The sequence below is a fragment of the Phascolarctos cinereus genome, unplaced genomic scaffold (genome assembly GCF_003287225.1).
Source record: "Phascolarctos cinereus isolate Bilbo 61053 unplaced genomic scaffold, phaCin_HiC Scaffold_5;HRSCAF=322, whole genome shotgun sequence".
Classification (NCBI taxonomy): Eukaryota; Metazoa; Chordata; class Mammalia; order Diprotodontia; family Phascolarctidae; genus Phascolarctos; species Phascolarctos cinereus.
This window is the reverse complement of record NW_027555958.1, coordinates 277,872,502-277,897,387: the sequence shown is the minus strand read 5'-3', so window position 1 is coordinate 277,897,387 and position 24,886 is coordinate 277,872,502. Positions and strand designations below refer to the sequence as shown.

The window sequence follows — 24,886 nt, the reverse complement described above, 5'->3', positions numbered from 1 at the left end:
AAAAGAATTGTGAATCAAGTAGAGATAGTGTATTCCAGGCAAGAGGAAGGATCTGACATAGGTTAGCAGTAAGAACGGGATAGATTCAAGGGGTGTTGTAGCCATAGAATAAACAAGATCTGGCCACAGTACATGAGGGGTGAAGGAGATGGAAAAGTTGAAAATTACTACAAGGAACTTCTAGCCAAAGTGGTAGACCACCCAACTCTCATACACTTGCTCCAGCAAAAACCTAAAATTTGAACCAGATTGAATAATCAAGAAATGCATTGAAAAGCTAGTGATTTCTTCTACCTTACAAGTTAGAAGCCAGTGGCTAGAAAGAAAGGGAGCCACAAGCAAGGCCAGTGCCAATGCAGGTAAATAAGCCAACAACTCCCAATGTGGCCAGAGATACATAAAGCCTGCAGGGCTCCATGTCACAAGGAAGCAAGAGGTGAGGGACCCCCAGAAAAATCCTTTAGGTGGTGCTCTGAGAAGCCCCATGGAGCAGCAGGTGAGTAGGGGCTCCAGGGTCTCCAGCACTCTTACTTAAGATGCCATAGAGTGCCCAGATGATCCAAAGGTCCAGGGGAACCTAACCCAGGAATACAGTGGTCCACATAGGAGTCCAGGAAAACCAGGATGACACCAAGCAGCATTGACCACTTCTGATGAGCAGAGAGCAAAGCTTGCCCCTACACAAAGCCCCATTCAATAACTGAAGCTGGAGAGATGACTAAACCAAAAAAACACCAGTATAAAAATGTATCTGTCAAAGGCAAGAGGAACTCTTAACAACAGCAAGTAGAGACTAAAAAAAAATGGATATTCCAGAAGGCCTGCGTGAGTACCTACAAGAAATGAAGCAAGGAAACTCTGGAGGAAGGAATTGGAGGGCTAATAAATGTTTTAGAAGAGATGGTAGTAAACCTTACCTAAGTAACAGACTCCCTGAAAACTAGACCAAACACAAATCAATGACTCTACTAGATAGCAAGAAATATTAGAATAAAATCAAAAGGTTTCTTTTTTTTAATGTACCTGATATCAAAAAGTGACTTGGAAAATAGGTCAAAGAGAGACAATATAAGAGTTGTTGGACTCCCTGAAAGCTGTGATATTTTAAAAATGGGGGAGGGGCCTGGGTACTATACAGATAGTTCTCATATTTTGGAAATTTGCATTACACAAATTAGACTTTGTGTAAAGAATTCTGAAAGAAATCCACACCTGTGTTAACTTTACTGTACAGTACTGTGCTTTCTCCATTCCTGCCTCTTGTCTTAGTGCTTCACAGCTTCCCTCACCACCTCCACCAATAAAATAAAATAAAATAAAAACCCTTTTAAACAACCCTCCAAGTGAAAGCAGAAGAAGGATGCACTAAGAGACCATTACCACCACCACCAGATTGAGGGCTTGGTTTGAAACCTCCTATGCAAGAAAGGAGACCTTTGCCCTGCTCCACCCACTGTCCACCTCTGGCCCCTGCACATCTGTCTTCTGTCCATTCTCACTAGATATGGAGTGCCTGGCCCTGGCCCCTGTATTATCACCTGTCCTCTTATCCTGTGTCTTCCGCCTGGCCCATGTCCATGTCTCCCCCCCTTCCATGTTCTTCCTCTTTGTTCTGGCCAGGTTCCTATGTGGCTGGCCCCATGTGTTCCTCCTCCTGCTCTTGCTTCTCTATCCCCAGCCCCATGTATCCTTGAACTGTATGCCAGCCTCTTCCTTCCACAGGCATTTTTACCTCCCTCCCTTCCCCGTATCCAGACAAATTTGCATTACATAAAAATCACTGTACGTATAGGTATGTAGAATAGTCCACTTGCATAAAGTGAGAAGTGTCTATATTTCAAGAAATCCTAAATGAAAACTGTCCAGATAAATTAAAACTAAAAGACAAATATAAAAACAAATCTACAATCACTTCCAGAAAGAACTTCTCAAAATAAAAAGTTCTAGGAATGTCATAGCCAAAATCCCATATTACAACACACACACACACACACACACACACACACACACACACACACATTTTGTAAGCATACTAAAAGAAGCATTTAAAGTATGAAGGAACTATAGTCAGGCTCACAAAAGAGGTGGCAGCTTCAACTGTAAATGAGAGGAAATCTTGGAATACAGTATTCCAAAAGGCAAAAGATAATGTCTTACAACTAACATAACTTGCCCTGCAAAACTGAGTATAATTCTACACAGCAAAAAAATTGTATTTCCGGTGGAATAGAGCTCTTTAATGCATTTCTGATGAAAAGACCGGAGCTAAGTAGGAAATTTGAAATGCAAACTGAAGAGTTTAAAGAAAAGGTAAATTTATTTGCGCAGTTAGAAGTAGCTATTTGGAGGCAGCTAGGTGGCACAGTGGATAGACCACCGGTCCTGAAGTCAGAAGGACCTGAGTTCAAATCTGGCCTCAGACCAAACACTTGACACTTACTAGCTGTGTGACCCTGGGCAAGTCACTTAACCCCAATTGCCTAAAAAAAAAAAAGAAGTAGCTATTTGATGATATATTGTTAACTTTCTAGTAGGGGGAGAAAAAAATGTCTCTTCTGAATTTTAATAACTTTTTAAAAAAATGCTGAGCTTAAACTTACCAAATAAAATATGTATTCTGTGTACATAGTAGAACAGAAAAAGAAGATTGTGCATGAAACTGCAGATCTATTTTTTGTACAGCTTGCTTTTTAAGTAAATCATTTCTGCCTGTAGTTTTCAAAGTTGTCCTTTGCATCTGTGCTTCTTTGTGGTCTTCTTCATTGCATTTTTTTTAAAAAGAGAAGATGCCTCACTGACCTTAATTTCTTTCTGTTACCCTATCTATTCTCCCTCGTCCCAACTCCTCTTTGGTGGGAGGGGGAAGGAGGAGGATCTGGGGGTGGATTGGTTGTATTCTGAGAGTTTTAAGAGAGGAAAGAAAGGATATGATAAAAGATATTCTTTGTGTAGAAAGGAGGGAGGAAGGAAAGAGGGGAAGGGAGACTTGCTATTTTCCATAATTGGAGTATTTGAGAAGGAAAATATAAAAATATGGAAGAAAGGATGGAGAGGAAGCAGGCATCAGATGAATCTCACTCTTATCTAAAATGGACATACAGAGAATTTGATATAGAAATATATAAATATACCATTATCAAAATATGTCAAACTCAATAGGCAATAACAAGTGGAAATGGGGGTGGAGGTTAAGCTGGAGGATAATACCAAGGAGGGAATAGTAGAAAGCAAAACAAACTAATGAGATTTTTAAAAAATAGACTCTAAGGGAATGTCCATTAATTGGGGAATGGCTGAACAAGTTATAGTAAATTAATGTACTGGAATATTATCATGCTATAAGAAATGGTGAAAGAAAGACTATTTCAAAGAATCCTGTATGGCATGAACCAATGTAGAGAGAAATGAGCAAAACTGTTCTATAACTGTTCTATACAATCAACATTGTAAAGAAAAAATAATTTTGAAAGGCTTAAGAACTCTGATCAATACAGTAAACAATCAAGTTCCAGAGAACTAATGATGAAGCATCCTATCCACCTTCTGACAAAGATGTGATGATACAGAGTAAGACTTGTGTTTTGGACATGGTCAGTGCTGGAATTTGCTCAGCTTATACTGCATATTAGTTATAAGGGCTTTGTTTTGTTTTTCCAGTGGAAGATGGAAGGCAGGAAGAAAAATAGATTTGTGTTCATTGAAAAAAGTTAAATTTAATTACGTTTTTAAAATCACAAAAACATCTATTCAAGGTGTGAAGGGTTAGCAAATTTAAATTGATGGAGTTAGCCACACAGATGAAGTCATGAATCTATTAACATCTCCTAGTGAAATTATAAGGAGACTGGCTCAGAGAACCTCACCTTTATGTTCTAATTCCTAATGGGTTCAGATGTCAGATTGAAGAGGATTCATCTAAATAATTAGGACTGACCCTTTCTAATGTCATTTAGGTTTGGTGAACAACTCACAAATAATGGCTGTAAAACTGCCAATTCAATCCATTTCTGATATACTGTTAATTTCTTTAATTTTGTGATGATGTCATGCCTTCTCCTGTTGGGTCAAAGATTGCATATTATTTTCTTTAAACTGGTTAGCCACAAGAAAAGTCAATTTTCTAACAGCCCAGCAGTCCTTACTCTAAGCAATTAGAGATATAAACCATCAGAAAGATTTACCAACTCTACAACCATGACAGAACTCACAACGTTTCATGGAATATTGACAGAATAACCCACTCCACATAGAAATATACGTGCAAAATCAGGCCAGTAGTCTTTTTTTTTTTGCAAGACAGTTGGGGTTAAGTGACTCGCCTAGAGTTACGTAGCAGTAGCCATTTTGTTCCAGCATCTACATTCACACTCCATAGATGTGGTAAACTGTTAATGGTCATTTTGTATCAGAGGCCAAAGTTCTTCCTTTTCTTAGCTGCTGATTGATAGACTTTGGTGATAGATGTTGAAGTCTTTAATAGTTATACTGCCTGAAAAAAATATGGTATAAATTAAAAATCCTAGGAATCCAAGAGGCCTGGATTCTGGCCCTGATTCTGCCAAGTGGATTATAGTTAATATCAGTGAAATAACAGTTGACACTTAAGAAAATTTTTGTCCTTTCTTTACCTAATATCAACTTGAAACTCATGTGGAAGTCCAATTCCTGGTGAAATTTGGCAGAGGAGGAACGCTGGCACAATTTTTTTAGTCTAAGCCTAAAAAAAAGGTGTGTTTTTCAGTTTCACATGATCTAAAATTGTTTCAACAGCAGGTTGGTTTAGTGTGAGACCTAGTCTAAAACTCGAGTTATATCATTTTGGAATTTCTAGTGCCTTCATTGAGATTGGCACAAGTGTTAGTGATTTGGGTTGGCTTATTACTTGTAAAATGGATGAGGTTTGTCTTGGCCCATCATTTCTAGGCAGTGGTAATAGAAAGAACACTTTCTTAAAGTCAGAAGAAGTTGGTAGGGGTTCTGGCTCTAACATTAACAAAACCCATCTGTATAAAATGGATAATAATACTTCTTTGGCCCTTAAAGTGCTATATAAATGTGAATGATTTATTATTGTTGTTGGGTTTTGTTTTTAGATTGGACCTATGATTTAGTTGTTGTTGGAAATTCACTGTGAAGAAATACTCATTCCACCCCCACTAATGCAAATCTTCAATTTTTATTCTTAGAGTTACCTGGGGCAGTAAGTGATTTGCCTAAGGGCACATAATCAGTATATGTCAATGATGGGACTGGAATCCAGTCTTAGTGACTCCTAGGCTGATTCTCTATCCACTGCTTGAGCACCTTTTCATTTGCTATCTTGTTCTTTTTATCTTTTTCAGTGAGATTCAGGTAGAAATGGTCTTGGGACAATTTACTATCTTTACTATTCTTTTATATTTAATGTTCTGTGGATTATTTTACAAGTAATTAAAATATTATTATTAGTATTACTATTATATTGAGGCACTTTATCTTTCTCAGCTTACTATCATCTAAAATGTTAGCTAATTTTTAAGGTGCCTACAGATAAATCTTAGATATAACTCTAAGGTAGATATATGTTGGGGGATGAAGTGCATTTCAAAATTATGTGATTGTGAATTTTAAAAGTCATCACCAAACACAAACATTTCCATGTTCAGAGGAGGCCAGAAAAAGAGGATTGTATATGAAATCGTGAATTTATTAATACAGCTTTAAAACATACATAAACTTAACATGGCAGTACCAATATTACTTTCCTTATCTTTGTCCCCTTCTGAACATTCTAGTGCTGTTTTGGGGTATTTTTAAATGTGTAATTAATGTTTTCCCTCCTTTCCCCCACATCACTATCACTATTCCCCCATCCCAACTCTCCCCCCATCCTGGTCTCTAAAATATAAGACCTCTCTTATAACAAAGAAGTGTAATCAAGAAAAAAAAATTGTGTTGTATTGGTCATAGTTGAAAATATACTGTTTTCATTCTATATCTGCAGCTCACCTCTTCACCAAGAAGTGGGAGATATAGTTTATCATCAGTCTTTGGAGTCATGTTTGTTCATTTCATTGATCATAGTTCTTTAGTCTTTTAAACTGTTTTTTCTTTACAGTGTTATTGTATAAAACACTTCTGGTTCTTTGATTTCACTCTGCATCAGTTCTCAGAATCCATCCTTTTTGCATTGCTTTTTTTTTGGCAGTGGTGGGCAGCTAGGTGTCATAGTGGGTAGAGTTTGGGGCCTGGTGTCAAGAAGACCTTACTTCAAGTCCAGCCTCAGACACTAGCTGTGTGACCCTGGGCAAGTCATTTAACCCTCCTTGTCACTTAACTAAATGAGCTGGAGAGGGAAGTGGCAAACTATTCCAGGTATCTTTGGCAAGAAAACCCCAAATGGGATCGTGAAGAGTCAGAAATGACTGAACAACAACAGCAGTAGGGTAATAATATTCCATTACAGTCATGTATCATAATTTGTTCAGCCATTCCCCAGCTGATGTTCACCTACTTTGTTTGTAGTTCTTCACTACAAGAAAAAGTGCTGCTATAAATATTTTTGTCCATATGGTTCACTTTCCTCTGTCTTTGGATTCTTTGGGATATGTATACAGTTTAATAACTTTTGCATATAGAACCCAGGATGATTGGATCAATTCACAACACTAGAAACAGTATATTAATGTCATTTTGCTTTCTTTTTTCATCATCTTTTTCAATCTGATGAGTATGAGTTAGAACCTCAGAAATGTTTTAATTGAAACTTATTATAGAAAGAATTGTAGAACTTAGTGTGAGATGTTGTAAGCCCAATTTCTCCCAAACTTCTTTCCAATTTCCCTAGTAGTTTTGTTGAATAGTGAGTCTACACCCTGGTATTTTGTATCATGGAGTAGTTGGAACAATGTTTCTATATCATATATACCTAATCTGTTCCATTGATCAACTTTTCCATTTTTTAACCAATGTCGAATTATTTCTAATGATTACTGTGTGATAATGTAGTTTGAGATCTGGTGTTGCTATGCCCCCTTCCAACTTTTTTCATTATTTCCTCTGAAATTCTTGACCTTATGTGCCTCTAAGTAACTATAATGAAATATTAAAATATTATTATTATTCTATTTTGTTGTTCTTTGACTTCGTTCTATGAAGTTATCATTTGGTGTTCATTGGTAGGGGTCTGAATTTCTAAATTAGTTTTAGATCATGTCCTTTTTATTATACTAATACATCCCAACCATGAATGTCTCTTAATTATTCACATCTATATTTCTGTAAAGAGCATTTTATAGTTTTATCCCTATTATTTCCTATATGTGTTTTGTAAGAGGACTCCCAGGTACTTTATACATTATGCAGTTATTTTGAATGGAATTTTTTTTCTCTTTTCTTGCTGAATTTTGTTGGCAATATATAGAAAGGATGATTTTTTTTTGTGAGTTGTACCAATCATTAATTATGAGGATCCTGAAAACCCATGGCTACAAAGAATATAAGGCCATTAACTGCTAGAAACAGAGTGAGACTCAAAATATTCTGTGGCTTGAATGTTATACAGGATAATGTAAAATGTTATACAGTGCAGGATTCTTACTTTCTAATCCATTCTACCATTCTCATTTGTCTTATACGTGAATTCATTCCATTCACATTCACTGTAATGATTGTTTATTTTCTCATATCATGTCTTCCTATAACATTTCTTCTTTTCTTCCTTTATCTTTTTTTTTATAAAGGAGGTAGAGAAAGAGAAGAAATCTCAACACTAGACATTTATAATTGAAGTGGTCTATTGTTCTCCTATGCACTGCCTTTATTCACCAAACCGAAGACCTGATATCTATCTCTTATATTTTTTCTGTCATTTTAATCTTCACTTCATGATCCATCCTCCAAAGTTGAAGTCTCTTTTGCATGTAACTGTTCTCTCCTTGACTCTTCTCTCCCTCTCCCTTTAATGTATTTCTGCATGAAACTGTCTGTTTATGTCTTTTATCTGGACAAATAAGAATGAAGTTATGAGATGCCCATCCCTCATCTCTTTTCACATATTTGTACTGTTCTTAAGCATTTCATTTATGCAAAATAAGAAATTCTTCCTCATTTCTTCCCTAGCAGAAGTGTTTATACATCTGAGATGTTTCCTTTTATGATTTCTTGAAATATGGTTTCCAGGGTTTTTAGGGAGTGTGATTCTTAAATTGTCTCATTGACTTGTTTTCCAGGTCAGTTGCTTTTGATAATATATAACTATAATCAGTGTTGCCATTTCTTTTTCTTTCACTGCTTTCTTGACTTTCTGTAGTGTCACTTCTGACTTCATCATTTAACTGAAACATTTCTCTTCAGAGTTATCAGTGATCTTTTCATTGCCAAATCTCATGGGTTTTTTTTTCAATGCTCATATTTCTTGACCTCTTTGCCTCCTTTGACACTGTTATTCACTCACTTCTGTCTAGAATCGTATGACACTGTTCCCTCCTTATTCTCCTCCTACACATCTGACTCCTTCTTAATCTCCTTAGCTGAATCTTCATGTAGGTCATCCTTGCTCACTATGGATATCCCCTAAGCCTAGATGGAAGGTAGCCAGCATGAAGACATGGTTTTGAAAACCAGAAATTAAGGCACAGGGTCAGGAGGAGAATGAAGGCAGGCTCCAAAATGTAGGCTCCAGAAGAAACTTGCCAGTGAGAGAAGGGGAGTGGGCTTTGAAGAGGAATATTCCAGGGTGAAGCAGGTTGCAGGGGTCATAGCCTTTTCCAGGCAAGAAGCCCATAGGTGTTGAGAGAAGTCATAGGATGAGTCACCCGTAGAGAGAGCTTTGTTTTGAACTCCTGAAAGTCCAGAATAGGGCCCCAGAGGCACAAAACACAACAAATCTACAGCTGGGATGCTTGTCTCTTCTCCCCCCTACTAATATGTAAGCACTTTATCATTGTTTTAGCCTTTTCTGGTTGCTCAAAAATATTTACATTTCCAGGTTTCTCTAACTTCCTTTGTTTTCCTTTCAAAGATTCTATTCAAACTCTGGTCTTTGTAGAAAGTGCTGAAAGTCCATTTTTTCCCCTGTAAGATTATACAGGTAAGTTTTCCTTGCTTCTGTGTCTTTACATTTTGCATTTTAGAATTCATATTCTGAGACTTTCTATTCCATTGTATTTGCTGCTTAGGTTTTGTATGATCCTGACTGTAGTTCTTTAATACTTGAACTCTTTCTTTCTGCTATTTACAGTATTTTTATTTTTACTTCAGAGCTTTAGATTTTATCTGTGGCATTTCTGGCTGTTTTTAGTTTGGAGCTTTTTTTAGAAGGTAAATGGTGGTTTCTTTCTATTTTCATTTTATGTTCTAGTTCTAATACATCTTGAGATGTTTTCTTTTATGATTTCTTGAAATATAGTGTCTAGAGTTTTTCTTTGGTCATGGTTTTCAGGGAGTCTGAATCTTATATTTATTGTCTCACCTTGACCTGATTTCCAGATCAGTTGTTTTTGATAATAGATATCTTATTTTCTTTCATTTCTCAACCTTTTAACTTTATTCCAATATTTTTTGTTGTCTCACGGAATCATTTAGTACTGTTTGCTCCATTCTATTTCTCAGTATTTGGTTTTCCACCTTCTGTTCCAGTCTTTTTAGTCTGCTTTCAATTTTTTTCTCCCAAACTGTCATTTCATTTCTAATTTTATTTATTATCTATTAAATTATTTCTTTCAGCTACTCTTTTAGTACTTGTATCCAGGCTATTTTTTTTCCCTCTGCAGCTCTTCTTAATAGTTGTTCTAGGGTTATTCTCTTCTTCTGAATTTACCGTCTAAGCTTCTCTTACCTCATAGTGTTTCTTCATTGTGTTTAGTATCTCCTATTTGATTACATTTTCAGCCTGAGTTTTTGCATTGAAATGTTTGGCTGGTATTTGGCCCCATCCTCTGTTTTAGTTCTTGGATTTTGTTTCTGCTTTGCATGATCTTCAATTGGTTCTGGTCCCTGACGTGGCCCTGACAGGCCTCAGTCTGTTCTTAAAGACCATATTGGTCTCCAGCCTTCTTCATAGTCTTCCTATTGCTGGTACACAGACATTAAATTGGCCCTGTCTCCTAGTATGACTATCAGTGCTTAGAAGGGAGTGCTCACCCAGGCCCTGTCCCCCTGTACACAGGCCTTGTCACAGCTGCTTCTGTTTCTCTCTTCTGTTTTGATAGGCTAGGATAAAGATCTGGCTTCAGACACTCAATTACTGGAGTTGGCATAGGTTAGCAGTGCCCTTGTCTAGAGTGTGGGATGACTTCAGGTACATTTGCAGCAGTTCGCTGTGGCTCACCTCTTCTCCCTGCCTCTGGGAACTTCCCCTGGGTTTTGGCTGTTCTCCTGGTACAGCCCCTTGCCATGCCTTTCCTGCTTCTGTATTTACCTGAGCTGTGTGGTTCTGGACTGAATGGAGAGAGTGATTTGTTTCGTTTAAAAACTGACTTATCATTGGTCTTTCTGTGAGCCTTTTCAGATATTTGGGGTTTCCTTGGGAGAATTGGGCTTATCTATGTACCTTTGATATCACCGTCTTAACTGGAAGACCATGGCAGGTGAATTTTTAAAGAGGACTCTAAAAGTATAGATGGAAGTTTCAGCCAAAAACTGACTACTCTTCTGCAGACATAAAATTGACAGAAATATGGAATAATGGAAAGTATATTATACTGGACTTCTGAAGTAAGACAATGTGGGCATAAGTTCCAAGTATACTAGCTATGTTACCAAGTCACTTAAGCTGTCTGATCAGTGTATTAATCTTTAAAGTGAGAATAGTTCATATATATATATATATATATATATATATATATATATATATATATATATATATATATATATATATATCGAGAGAGAGAGAGAGAGAGAGAGAGATGGATATATATAGATATACAGCCTAACTCAGGGTTCTTGGGAATACTAAATGGTGTGATATGTATAAAGCACGATACAGGGTGTCCCAAAAGTCTTAATGCTATTTAAACAATTAATCTTACCACCCTGCATCATTTTAAGCTATTAATGCTTAGCCTGGTCTAGAATATGTTGTCTGGATTGTATTTTTGTGTAAGAGCTGCCTAGTATTGAGACAATCCATTTTAAGTGTTCATATATACATTACATTCTTTCAGTGACTTTTGGAAGCTAAAAGAGGAGTAAAGTTATGGTACTTCATTATTAGAGCCTCTGCCTAGGGAACACTGTTACTTAACCATGGTTTGACAGACAAAGGGTTTGGGCACAACAGTCCCTAATGTACTAACTAGTCTTTAATTTTTATGTCCTAGTTGAAAGGCTTGTAATTACCTCGCTTTTGCCTTAGAAATGCTGCTTGTTACTTTATCCTTTGAATTTGGAAATTATGTATGGACTTTGGTTTGAAATGCTACTCTCTAAAACTACTTTTACAAAGTACACGCAACCTGCTTCTAGTCCCTTCCATTTCCAATCCATTTTAGGAACCTACTACCGGATTAATTTTTCTGAAACTCTTTTTTTAATGGGTTACTCCCACATTCACAACCTTTAGTGACTTTCAGTGGGCTACTGACAAAATAGGCCTATTGGTGGGGCAGCTAGGTGGCGCAGTGAATAGAGCTCTGGCCTTGGAGTCAGGAGAACCTGAGTTCAAATCCAGCCTCAGACACTTGACACTTACTAGCTGTGTGGCCTTGGGCAAGTTACTTAACCCCAATTGCTTCACCAAAAAGCAAAAAAATAGGCCTACTAGCCTTTTTGGACAAAATTCGAACTCCTTAGCCTGACATTTAAGGCCTTTCAAAACCCAACCCCTTTCCCCACAGTTTCCAGCATTACCACACATCCATATACAAACTCACCACTGTAGCCAGACTCATCTCACTCTATGCTTGAAACCCTATTCTTCCCTCCTCATTCTCAAATGTCATTCCTTTCCTCTCTGTTCTCCCTTTTAGTTGTGTTTGGCTTGCCAGTAGTATGGATCAGAAGGATGATTGGGATTCCAAGAGCAAAAATGGGTGGTTTCTTTGTTAAGATAAACACAAGAAATCTCCCAGTAACAGGAGTGGGCAGTAGCACTGCTGCAGAGCCTCCATTGCATGTAACTTAGATCCCAGGGTCCAACTTAGCTATTTTCCTGTCATTGATATCTGGTAGGTAATAAGAACAGTTATGATATTGATTATTGCCAGACATTGGTGGAGGGGAGACCATGGTTCAAATCAATGTGTAACTTAATTTTTGCTGTGTTTGCATTTTCATTAGTAGATTGGGGTATATTTTACCCCTGTAAACTTAACTAGGAAATCAACTTTACATTAATCCTTACCATAGCCAGCCAATTAACTAGTTAGCTATAGCCTTTAAATGATTAAATAAGTTCATTCTTATCTGCCTACTGGTTGTTGTTATTCATTTGTTTCAGTTATGTCCAGCTCTTCATGAACCCATTTGGGGTTTTCTTGGCAAAGATACTGGAGTGGTTTGCCATTTCCTTCCCAGTTCATTTTACAAATGAGGAAACTGAGATTAAAAGGATTAAGTGACTTTCCCAGACTCACACAGCTAGTAAGTGTCTGAGGCTGGATTTGAACTCAGATCTTCCTGACTCTAGATGTGGTACTCTGTCCATTGCACCACCTAGCTATCTATTTAGGTTTTTCCAAATATTTCAAAATCCATATTCTGGTGGTTGAGGGGGAGGGGAATTTGACCTTATTAACCTCTTGAATTCAATGATGTGATATAAACTTCTATGGTAAATACTTGTTATAAGAATACCCATACTTCAAAACAAAATACTTCCGAATTGTGTTTTGTTTTGTTTTTTTTTTTACTGGATTTGTGTCTTTATTGGTATAGGGAATTCTAGATAAGGAAAGGTCCTCTGTTAAAGCAGATCAGCACCTGTTTTGCAACATATGTAGTCTCCATGGGGCACTGAGTATTTGTGTCTTGCCATGGATCATAGAATCATAGTCTTAAAGCTGGAAGAAACCTTAGAGGCCATGAAGTCCAACCCATCTCCTACCCCTCATTTTGCAGATGAGGAACCTGAGACACAGAGAGGTTGTGACTTGTCTAGAGTCACTCAGTTGATGTGCCTGGGGCAGAATTTGAACCCAGGTCTTCCCAACTCCAAGTCAGTGACTATCCACTGTGCCATTGTTGCATAGTCAGTATGTTTGTCAGATGCTGAACTTGAACCCAGCAGCCTTCCAGACTCTGAAGCCAGCTCTCCAATCACTATTCCACACACTTTTAATTTTAAAAATTACTAAATGTAAATAAAAATAAATTATTTTAATCTATTCTCATGGCTGTGTCTCATTTAGTAGTCTGTGTGGTCTCCTTAACCACTGAATAGCACAACATTTGGTCTTAGAAATCAACACTATCTCTCGTTATACTCTCTCCTCCACTACATCGGGCTCCAGTTTGAGATTACCAGCTAGTTATGTTTAATCACTTGTAAACAGAGACTTATAAGAGATTTGTTTGTCCAACAAATGCAATTGAAGGAGAATGAAGAAGAAAAACAGCTGCTGTTTCAGAGCCCCTGGGGATGGAATTTGAAAGTTCTGTGGTGGTGTGTTTTTTTTAATTCCAAAATGCAATTGCTTAGCTTCAAAAAAGATCAGTTTTGTTTCTCATGGCCAAAGTTAGGCAAACACTGAGTTGTTTCCTGGGGCATTCACTTTTTTAAGCCTTTAGTTGGAATAATAAACAAAGGAAACTCTCCCAGAGCACTTTTCCTCATTTACCAGTAGGTGATGCTATAGTTAGTCATTTAAATTGGTGCTTAAAAATTAACTTGTTTCAGCCATTCCCCAGTTGATAAATGGTCAAAGAATATGAACAGACAGTTCTCAGATGAAGAAATTAAAGCCATCTATAGTCATATGAAAAAATGCTCTAAATCATTATTGATTAGAGAAATGCAAATCAAAACAACTCTGAGGTACCACATCACACCTATCAGATTGGCCAACATGACAAAACAGGAAAATGATAAATGTTGGAGAGGATGTGGGAAAATTGGAACGCTAATACATTGTTGGTGGAGTTGTGAAATGATCCAACCATTTTGGAGAACAATTTGGAACTATGCCAAAGGGCTACAAAAATGTGCATACCCTTTGATCCAGCAATAGCACTTCTAGGGCTATATCCCAAAGAGATCAAACAAATGGGAAAAGGACCCATATGTACAAAAATATTCATAGCAGCTTTTTTTGTGGTAGTGAAGAATTGGAAATTGAGAGGATGCCCATCAATTGGGGAATGGCTGAGCAAGTTGTGGTATAATGAATGTAATGGAATACTATTGTGCTATAAGAAATGATGAACAGGCTGACTTCAGAAAAACCTGGAAAGACTTATATGGTCTGATGCTGAGTGAAGTAAGCAGAACCAAGAGGACTTTGTACACAATAACAGCCACGTTATGCAATGACTAAGAATGTTAAACTGAACCCTCCTTCTCAGCATTATGAGGATCTAAGACATCTCCAGAGGCCTCAGGATGGAAAATGCTGTCCACATCCAAAGAAAGAACTATGGAAGTCCAATCGCCATCACTTATTTTTACCTTCTGTTGAGTTTTGTTTCATCTTTCTGATGGTTCCTCCTATTGGTTTTAATTTTTACTTACAACTTCACTAATGTGAAAATATGTTTAATGGGTATGTAAATGTAAAGCCTATGTCAGATTGTGCACCATGTTGGGGGAGGGTGGGGTGGGGGAGAAAAAGGAAGAAAAATTTTCAACTCAAAAGCATATGGAAAAAAAACATAAAAAAATAAAAGAGTAAGGAAGCCGAGATTTTAAACCAAGTCCTGCCTGACTCTAAGGCTAGCAGTCCTTATACTCTACCACACTGCAAAGTGTTAGGGTGAAAATAAAATAACATGTAAATAGGTATGTAGAGAAATAAATTGTAAATCTACATATAAAAAAATTAACTTGTTTCCATTCTCAACCTGTCTTCCTTACCAGGTTTGTGTGCCCTATCTATTAACCATTCCAATTCTTATCTTGCCTACCCTGGAAGCTTGACTACTGGGGAGATTGTGCTTTATGATGGAAATACTCTGGTAAGTTGACTGTAACTTGAATTTTCCAGATGTGAATATAAACCACCTGCCTGCTAATAAATGAGGCAAACAGAGTTATGGGGGGAAAGCAGAGCTGCACAAAGGAGATATAAAATATTTATCTTTACACTTCCCTGGCTACTCTAGTAGGGTAAGGTGTGTAGGGGAAGGTGGCAGCCAGATACAAAAGGTATTTGCTTTAAGACCAAAAACCCGCCATTAATCAAATATAACTGTCGGGCAAAGTGAGAAGCTAACTTTGACATCTACCAGTGGGAAAGCAGGTTGTCAAAGATATTTTGTTATGGAATTGTCGTAAGTCTGGCCAGCGTATACCTCTTGATATCTCCTTCTTTTAGGGCTCACAAGGCATAGCAGAGATTCTTTGGAAAGAGCCTGAGATTGGAGACAGTGGCATATCTAAGAAGTAATAACATTTGGCTTGCTTGGATGACCATCTATATGAAGGCGATAGGATTATGATTGGAACTGGAATACACTCTTTCCTTTTGCTGCCAATTCCAGTTGTGAAAACTAATGATGAAGGATTAGTTGTATGACCTGGGTGGGAGGGGACAATGGCAGAGGAAGTACAGTAACATAGGTAGAGAATCTGAGATGAAGAAGGCAGAGACTTCTTCCTAAGTTAAATAAGTCTCTTTTGTTCCTTGTCCTTAACAGAAAACAGTCTGCACAATTCCTGCCCATGATGGTCCACTTGCTGCCATCACCTTCAACTCTGTGGGATCCAAGCTAGCCAGTGCTTCTGAGAAAGTGAGTGGGTATGATTGCCTGTTGCCTAATTCTTCCTCTTCCAAAGGTAAAGTGACACAGGGAGGAAAGTTTGTGGCACTGCCTGGACTTCATATTGCTACATTGTGACTCTCATCTGTCCCTGCCAAGGATAAGCTTCAGAATGAAATTTTCTACTATTAGTGTGTCTATATCACATTCAACAATATATATTTGTGCTTGGAGGCATGAGTATGATACAGTCCCTGCCTTCATGGAACTTAAATCAAGTAGAAGAACTAGGCCATTTGTGCAAAAAGCTACAATACAAGGCAGTATGTGATGAGTGCCATAAGAGTGGTAGAGGAATGTGATGTTAGTAGTTCAGAGGAGAGAGAGCTCACTTCTAGCAGAGGGAATGAGGGAAGGTTTCATAAAAGAGGTGTCATTTGGGGGCCTTGAAAGATAGTTCAGATTTCTACAAGTAGGGATGAAGAACATTCTAGACATAGGAAACAGTTGCATGAGAAAAGGCATGCTTTGTGCAAGAAAGATGCAAGGCATGTTTGGGAAAGTCACTTGGGAATCAATGTGTACAGCCCCAGTGACAAAAAGGCTTTCTTTTGTACTTCTGTCTCAAAAGGGGATATTAATAAGCAAGAGAAATAGAAAAATAGCTACATGAAACCCTTAATGACTATGAAATGTTAACTTTGCTGTTTTCTTTCCCCCAGGGCACAGTCATCCGGGTGTTTTCTGTCCCTGAAGGCCAAAAACTCTATGAGTTTAGGAGAGGAATGAAGAGGTCTGTGTTAAATTTAAAATCCATCTTAAAGTATACCTGGGGAGCATGCACTGGAATAACTGGAAGCCAAGTAGGGTGTGAGAGGTGTGAATATATGAGTCTCCTCTATTAGAGAATGTGAGAAACGGACTCAGTGCCTAACAGAACGAAAAACAAAGAAGCTATTTTGATCATAATCCAGCCATTGGACCCTCTTCTGGTGTATGCATGTGAGGGGTTGGCAAGAAAGGATCCAAGGAGATTGAGTACATAACCCACAGAAATTATTAATGTCATCCATTTAAAATAGAAAAGTAGTATTGCTGGTTCCATGCAGAATACTGCTTATCCCATGAGAAGAGTACAGTTATTTGGAACTCTGTCAGATTTTAAGGGCATCAGAGCATCTGGCAGGCAGGCAAGGTGCCTCTAATGGCCAATAAGAAAAAGAATGACTCTTCCTGCTGTTGTGGACATGATCATAACCTTTTATTGAATCATTTGACCTTGTACTTTCTAGTTATTCAAGACTTAGGGAAGATGATTTCAGATGACATTAATATCTTTGCCTTCTACAAGACTTGGTTGTGTATCTAGCCTTTCAGTGATATCCCTAGCTCTTTCCTTACCCATGAAAATATTCCCTTGTTCCTAGGTATGTGAATATCAACTCTCTAGTTTTCAGCATGGACTCACAGTTCCTCTGTGCATCCAGCAACACGGAAACAGTGCACATCTTCAAACTGGACAACCTTACCTCCAGGCAAGTATCACACTGGGAGCTGGGTAAAGTCACATTGTCTTCAAACTCCTCTTCAGGCAAGTGGCCCTGATTGCCAAGTCTTTGTTTTTTTAAACTAAGACATAAAAGGCACGATTTAGCCTGAAGATATTTTGGTCCCTAACTAGTACGTTAGTGCCCTTGATTAGTATAAAAGCCACCTTTTATTTCCTTAAGTCAGAAATATGACGTATCCCTTATTTTTGATAAAATTAGCCTGCGGAAATAGGTGAAGATCATGAAGATCTGTCTTTCTAGACTTAGGAAATGCCCATGAATGTGACAAGGCCAGGAGTTGCAGAGTTTTGTTAATGTCGGAAACATCTTAGAACTTTTTATAACTTCATTTCTTAGCAAGTACAATGTAAGTATCAGGTTATATTTGTTAAGTATCTCTTGGGCACATAGACCTATACTAGAGGCTTTTTTTTTCCTGGTTTTTCCTGTATGCCTGCTATTTCTGGTGAATGTAATACAATGGAAAGCATTTGAACAATCTAGGGAATCCTAAGAACATCACAATTCTCAAGGAATTGTTAAAAGCATTAACAAAATTGGCCAGAGCAGGCCACTGCTAATGCATGCTCTCTCTCCCCTCATATTTCCCCCCCTCCTCTCTTTCCTCTGCCTTTCCTCCCCCTCCCCCTTCTCTCTTCCTCTCCCTCTCATAACATCTTCCCTCAGGGCTGTTGCAAAGGGCCTGTTTTATTTTTTTTAATTAATTTTTACTTATTTTATTTTTAATTTATGGAATAAAACAAGCATTTCTATGACATGATAAAAAAAATTTGATTGCACATGAAGCTGTAAATCTATTATGTACAACTTACTATTCCTTTTAAATATATAATAAAGTTATCACGTAAGTTTCTTTTTTTTTCTCTCCCTTCCCACCCACCCTAGAGATGGCTCCCATTAGACACAAATAGGTGTATATGTAAAATCATTCTTTACATACTTCTATTTATCAGTCCTTTCTTTGGATACGGATAGCGGCTTCCTTCATAGGTCTTTTGTAGTTAATTTGTGTATTTATAATAGTCAAAATGACTTATTTGATCAAAGTCATTCTTAAAACAGTATTGCTGTTACTGTATACTGTGTTCTCTTGGTTCTGCTCATTTCACTCTTCATTATTTCATGCAAGTCTTTCCATGTTTTTCTAAAATCGTTGAGCTCATCATTTCTTATAGCACAGTAGTATTCCATCACAATCATATACCACAACTTGTTCAGCCATTCCTCAGTTGATGGGCATCTCTGCAATTTCCAGTTCTTTGCCACCACAAAGAGAGCTGCTATAAATATTTCAGAACATATAGATTCTTTTCATTTTTCCCTAATCATCTTTGGAAATAGACCTAGTAGGTGGTATTGCTGGGTCAAAGGGTACAGGCAGTTTAATAACCCTTTGGCATAATTCCAGATCGCCCTCCAAAATGGTTGGATTAGTTTACAATTCCACCAACAATGAATTAGTGTCCCAGTTTTTTGCACATCCCCTCCAACATTTGTTGCTTTCCTCTTCAGTCATTTTAGCCAATCTGATAGGTGTAAAATGATATCTCAAGGTTATTTTAATTTGCATTTCTCTAATCAATAATGATTTAGAGCATTTTTTCATATAACTATAAATTGTTTTAACTTCTTCATTGGAAAACTGCCTATTCATCTCCTTTGAATATTTATCAATTGGAGAATGACTCGTATTCTTATAGATTTGACAAAGTTCTTTATATATTTTAGCTATGAGACCTTTATCTGAGAAACAGTCTGTAAAATTTTTTTCCCAATTTTCTTCTTTCCTTCTGATGTTGGCTACATGTTTTATTTCTACAAAACCTTTTTAATTTAATATAATCAAAATTACCCATTTTACACCTCACTCTGCTTTCCCTTATTTATTCATAAATTATTCACCTATCCATGTCTGATAAGTAATATGTTCCATGTTCTTCAAATTTTCTTGTAATATCTCTCTGTATCTAGTTATCTATATCTATATCTATATCTATATCTATATCTATATCTATAATATGTATATGCAAATGAAATCAGATTTAAATAATTGGAGAAATATTGTTAGTGGGTAGGAAGGGCCAATATAATAAAAGTGACATTTTTACCTAAACTAATTTATATATTCAATGCTATCCCAATTAAATTACCAAAAATTTATTTTACTGAATTAGAAAAAATAATAAATTTCATTTGGAAGAAAAAAAAGTCAAGAATATCAAAAGAAATAATGAAAAAAAAAAGTAAAAGAATGTGGCTTAGCAGTACCAGATCTTCACCTATGTTATATGGTAGTAATTATCAAAACTATCTAGTACTGGCTAAGAAATAGAATGGTGGATCATTGGTGGATATGAACAGAGTACACATACAATTTACAGCAGCAAATAAATATAGTAACCTTGTATTTGACAAATGTAAAGACTTATGATTTTGGGATAAGAATTTATTATTTGGTAAAAATTGTTGGGAAAACTGGAAAGCAGAATGGCACAAATTGAGCATAAACAAATATTGTATACCATTTACCAGCATAATATCCAAAAGGACATGCTTTAGGCAGCAAATAATGGTAGTCTCATAATGGCTGATTGCTTTTCTCAAGGAGCTTAGAAACTCCAGGGTCCATGTTGAACTAATATTCATAGCATGTCTTCAGTAAATAAGGATATTAAAGCACACGAAGATTTAATGACTTGACCAGGATCATGTTAAAAGTACAGTTTTGACAGAGCTTGCTGGAGCCAGCCTTTGCTAGAGTAGTTCCGTTTATTTTTCACAAGAAGTTCAGAAAACTCTAACCAGGATCCACAATACTGACCTCCATGTTTCAGTGCATCTCTTCCTCAGTCAAAAGACGTTTCACACTCTTAGGCTGCACAGACTGGGCATGGAGGGATCTTTCTGCACACAAGCAGTGTGACTTCATTATTCTGCTGAAAGTCCTCTCTTTCAAGTTACCAGTGATCTCCGAATTACCACATCAAGTGGCTTTTTCTCAGTTCTCATTCTTCTTGATTCCTTTGAAGTACTTGAACACTATTGACCACTCCTTCCATCCTGAAACTTGCACCTCCCTTGTTTTCCCTGACATTAATGTCCTCCCTTTCCTCTAACTGTTCAGGCCATTCCTTTTCTATCTCCTTCATAGGCTTTACATACTCTGCCTTTTCCATAAATTTGGGTATACTAGAAGGCTTAACCCTTGGCCCTTTCATCTTCTTTTTATACTGTCTCATTCTCGCTCTCATCATTCACCCTCAGGAACCCACTCTACTAGAGGATACAGATTTTTCAGTACTACTAGTGCTTTGGAATGTACACATCTTTTAACAGTTTAAACCAAGAATAATTTACATGGCATGTCTAAATGACAAATAGCCCTTGATGTAAGAACAATCAGGCCTAGGATAATTTACCATAAAGTAGCACCAAGACATGGATTTTTACCTCCTCCCATTGAATGCAGCAAATAATATTTTTGACCTTATAGTTTGGGGGGGGGGTTTCCTTTTTTTTTTTTACCATTGAAGCAGAATTTTAAAATGCTAATGGCATTAGTACTTTGGTAGATGCTAATGTCTGCAGTTCAGACACATCATTGCTTCTGCATTGTTCCCACTAGTGGGCCAGAAGAGCCCTCAACCTGGAGTGGCTACATGGGAAAGATGTTCATGGCTGCTACCAACTACCTCCCTTCTCAAGTATCAGATATGATGAACCAGGACAGAGCCTTTGCCACCGTGCGTTTGAATTTCTCTGGTCAGAAGAACATCTGCACTCTCTCCACGTATGTATGGCATTGCCCTCTTCCTTTTTTAATTTATAGAGACTGAGACTGAATAGACCTTGTAGTTTAGGATCTTGTTCACTGAACTGACATAAACCTATCCTGGTAAGAACGATGATCTAACTTTGCATGTTACCCCTTTAAACATCCAAAACAGACACAAACTCATGCAGAAAGAATTAATAACCACTATTTATGAATTAATGTTGCTATTTGCAGTAGCTTTTTTGATGAAGCTATTGTGTCAGAGGGGCTCCTTTATGTAAGAAAAAGAGATGTTAGCAATGACCCCAGTAGATTTTTCATCAAAAGGTGGCCTGTTTGCACAACATTTCACAACCAAATTCCATGTTTTCATTTGCTTCTAGTATTCAGAAGTTGCCAAGGCTGTTAGTCATATCATCTGATGGACAGCTTTACATCTACAATTTGGACCCTCAGGATGGAGGAGAATGTATCTTAATCAAGACCCACAGGTAAAAATGTTTGTTTTCAAAATGACAGACTTTCAAAAGTGTTAGAAAAGCTGCCTCCTTAAAGTAGGTTCTAAGACCAGTGATATATTTCAGGGCTCTTGCTTTATTGTCATCAAGAATTATAGGTGTTTATTGAGTACTCGACTCTTTGTAGGACAATGTTGGGTGGGCTTCAGTCCATATATGTTTTAGTTATTTCACATTTTAGAAACTTCACAAAGTGTTTAAACTTTGCTCCTGTGCCACCTGGTAGGTGACTCTGGGCTCCTGAGAATATGCCAATGCAGCACAAGCACTGGCAAGTCCTCCTGGGCTGGCAAGGCTTCAAGTAAAGTCTAGTGAGAGACTGTTTGTCTGACACTCAAGGACCATCCTGCCTAAATTCAGAGGGGCTGGACACAGGGACTCTCAAAGACCTTTTACTACATCAAAGGTGTGAGCTGTATCTTTAGATAAAGTACCCACACCAATGAAATTACAGGTTGAAGTTTAACAATCATTCACCTCTGTTTTCCTGCTTAGTCCTTTCTTTAATGCTTAAATAGCTTCCTATAACCAAGTGTAGTATGATCCATTCCTATACTGTGGATAGGAATGATAATAATGTCTTCTCTTAGTGTTTACCATGTCTTAAACAGTAAATTTTCTTGCTTGGGTACAATTTTTAAGGCTTCCCTTGGCTATTTTGAAGTTTATGTTTCCTATCTCATAGGTTACTATAGCCTCAGTTCATGCTATCCTAGAAGTGCTGGTGAGTCTATAGAGCCTGGTTCTTTCTTTGAAACCGTTTTGAGTATAATACATTCCTTTTTCTTTTTCTCTAAATTGATGAAATTTAGCTTGCTTGGCTCAGGAAAGACAGAAGAGAATAAAGAAAATGACCTCAGGCCTTCATTACCTCAGTCTTATGCAGCAACAGTAGCTAGACCAGGCACCACATCTTTGTCCTCAACAGTGCCAGGTGAGCAGAAATCAGACCGGTGGGGTAGGACACTTCTAACTATTTGCTTATTCCTTCCAAGTGATGTTTACTAAAACCTCCTTTTCCTTAGTTTTTTTGCCATGATTCATTTTGTCCTGATGATTAGCTTTAATCTTTTGACAAGTGGACTAGTTTTGAGTAGAGTGTTTCAGCTCCATCTTTCATGCATCCCTAACAGCAATACAAAGGCAAGAAGTTGTATCATACTTTCCAGTTTTCCCACATTTTTCTGTAGTTCTATCCAGAGCCATCAATTAAATGGAGACAGTTTGGTACTTTTCCTTTCTCATGTTTCTCCTTCTGGCCTTCCAGGTTATTCCGAGGATGGTGGAGCACTTCGAGGAGAGGTTATCCCAGAACATGAGTTTGCAACGGGACCAGTGTGTCTTGATGATGAGAATGAGTTTCCTCCTGTGAGCATTAGGAGCCCCTAAATGAGTGCTTCAGACTGCACAATAAGAAGACATTCTCCTCCAAGAGGCGAAGTCATTTTTCCCATTCTGTTAACCTAGCCTATAATAACTAATTCTCTCCACTAACATTCGAAAAGCCATAAAATAATTTTATATCATATGCTTAAGATCTTAAAGAATGGTCATTAGCTATATGCTTAATATTGACAGCAATTAGAATAGCAGGATACTAATCCAGAGAGCTTTTGGACTGACTGACCTAAATGAGATCAGAGGCCTGAAAAACTTTTCTCTGGCTTATATATCTTTTGTTGATCATAATTAGCAACTTATTATAACAAAATTGTATTTTCCTTAGATTTCTAAGGATGCTTTGGGGTAGGGGGAGTAAGCTGTTTTTATCTTTGTGGAGATAATATGTTTCCAATGATAGGCTACTTTTTCAGGATGGAGGCCCACAGTACAGAGCTGGTAACTGCTGTAACTTTGAAAGGCACTGTTATGTCCAAGAGGATTATCATTTATTGTTTCATTGCCATGCCAACCCACATAAGTCTGAGTGTTTGTTTAGTGGAATCTTGTCCACATAGCTAAAGACAATAGAGTTGGAACTAGTGGTATTTATTGATTGTTTCAATAGTAACATGTATTCAGTGTTTACAACCAAGATGAGCCTTTTAAAATGGAATCAATGTATACCTACATTTATAGTCACAATTTTCTGGAATCATGCCAGATCAGTTGTTAAAAGTCCACTTCTGAATAAGGTGGGTAGTAGTTTTTCTATAGTATGGATTAATGTATGGACAGACTAACAAGTCAAGCATAGCATGTCCTGTCCCCCAATTGACTTTGCATGGACTCAGATCTCTTTATAACATACCCTGCTTATTAACAAGCCTCTTCCTGGAAAGAGTATAAGGACATTTTGTTTTGATTTTGTTAGATAATCTTGTGCCGTGGAAGTCAGAAGGGCAAAACGAAGCAGTCATGATGAGAAGCACACTTCAGAATTCAGCACATCCCTTTATCAGGTGGTTTTGAAAAAAAAAAAACCAAGGTGGAAGAATGGATTTGTATTTCTGTGAGACAGACACAGGGTGGTTTGGGTAGAAGAAGTAACCCCAGGTGCTCCACTTTTTTTTTAACTACAGTATATTCTTAAATTCTTACCGTGTTTTCCTCAGCCCTGGTTTTTCACTGGGTGAAATTATATTATGTGCACATTACTCGAAAAAATAGCTTAAAACTACAGTGTAAATGCTAACTTAACCATATTGGTATGTAATCAAAATTTTGTTTTAAAAAAAGGGGGGAGGCATCCTTTTAAAATTTGTGCTGTGTGCAAATGTATTAATGGGGAAAATCCCATTAAATTGTATTTCTTTGTACAATATATTACACACACACACACACACACACACACACAGATTATTTTACCCAGACAGTATTTTTGCATAACTACTGGGGGGAAAACCATTTATTACCTTTTGAGATCAGTAATAAAATCATGACAATGCATTTATAAATTGTTCATTTTCCTTTATGGGCTTGGGGAGCAAGAAGAACTGTAAAAACCATGAGACTATAGTTCTATCTTCTAAAAACCACAGAGAATATGGAAATAGGCTTTGTATATTCAGTATCATATTGCTTGCCTTCTCAAGGGATGGGGGAGAGGCAAAAAGGAAGGAGAGAATTTGGAACTCAAAAATTTTTTAATGAATGTTAAAATTTTAATGTAATTGAGAAATATTTAATGAAATAAATAAAAATGTATTAAAAAAAAAAACCACAGAGAATCTTGACCATTGAAGGAT

General features: G+C 37.2%; 1 protein-coding gene across 1 annotated transcript in view; it reads left to right on the top strand.

The window, feature by feature from the left end:
- WIPI1 (WD repeat domain, phosphoinositide interacting 1) overlaps nt 1-24,587 on the top strand; it is a 61,763-nt gene extending 37,176 nt beyond the window's left edge. Inside the window, exons 5-13 of the mRNA XM_021000919.2 lie at nt 14,993-15,090; nt 15,772-15,864; nt 16,557-16,627; nt 17,262-17,369; nt 21,031-21,195; nt 21,564-21,671; nt 22,511-22,632; nt 22,966-23,066; nt 24,013-24,587. Of these exons, the coding sequence (XP_020856578.1) occupies nt 14,993-15,090; nt 15,772-15,864; nt 16,557-16,627; nt 17,262-17,369; nt 21,031-21,195; nt 21,564-21,671; nt 22,511-22,632; nt 22,966-23,066; nt 24,013-24,060 (914 nt within the window). The 3' untranslated portion in view covers nt 24,061-24,587. The remainder of the gene's footprint in view (nt 1-14,992; nt 15,091-15,771; nt 15,865-16,556; nt 16,628-17,261; nt 17,370-21,030; nt 21,196-21,563; nt 21,672-22,510; nt 22,633-22,965; nt 23,067-24,012) is intronic.
- Nucleotides 24,588-24,886: the final 299 nt, after the last annotated feature.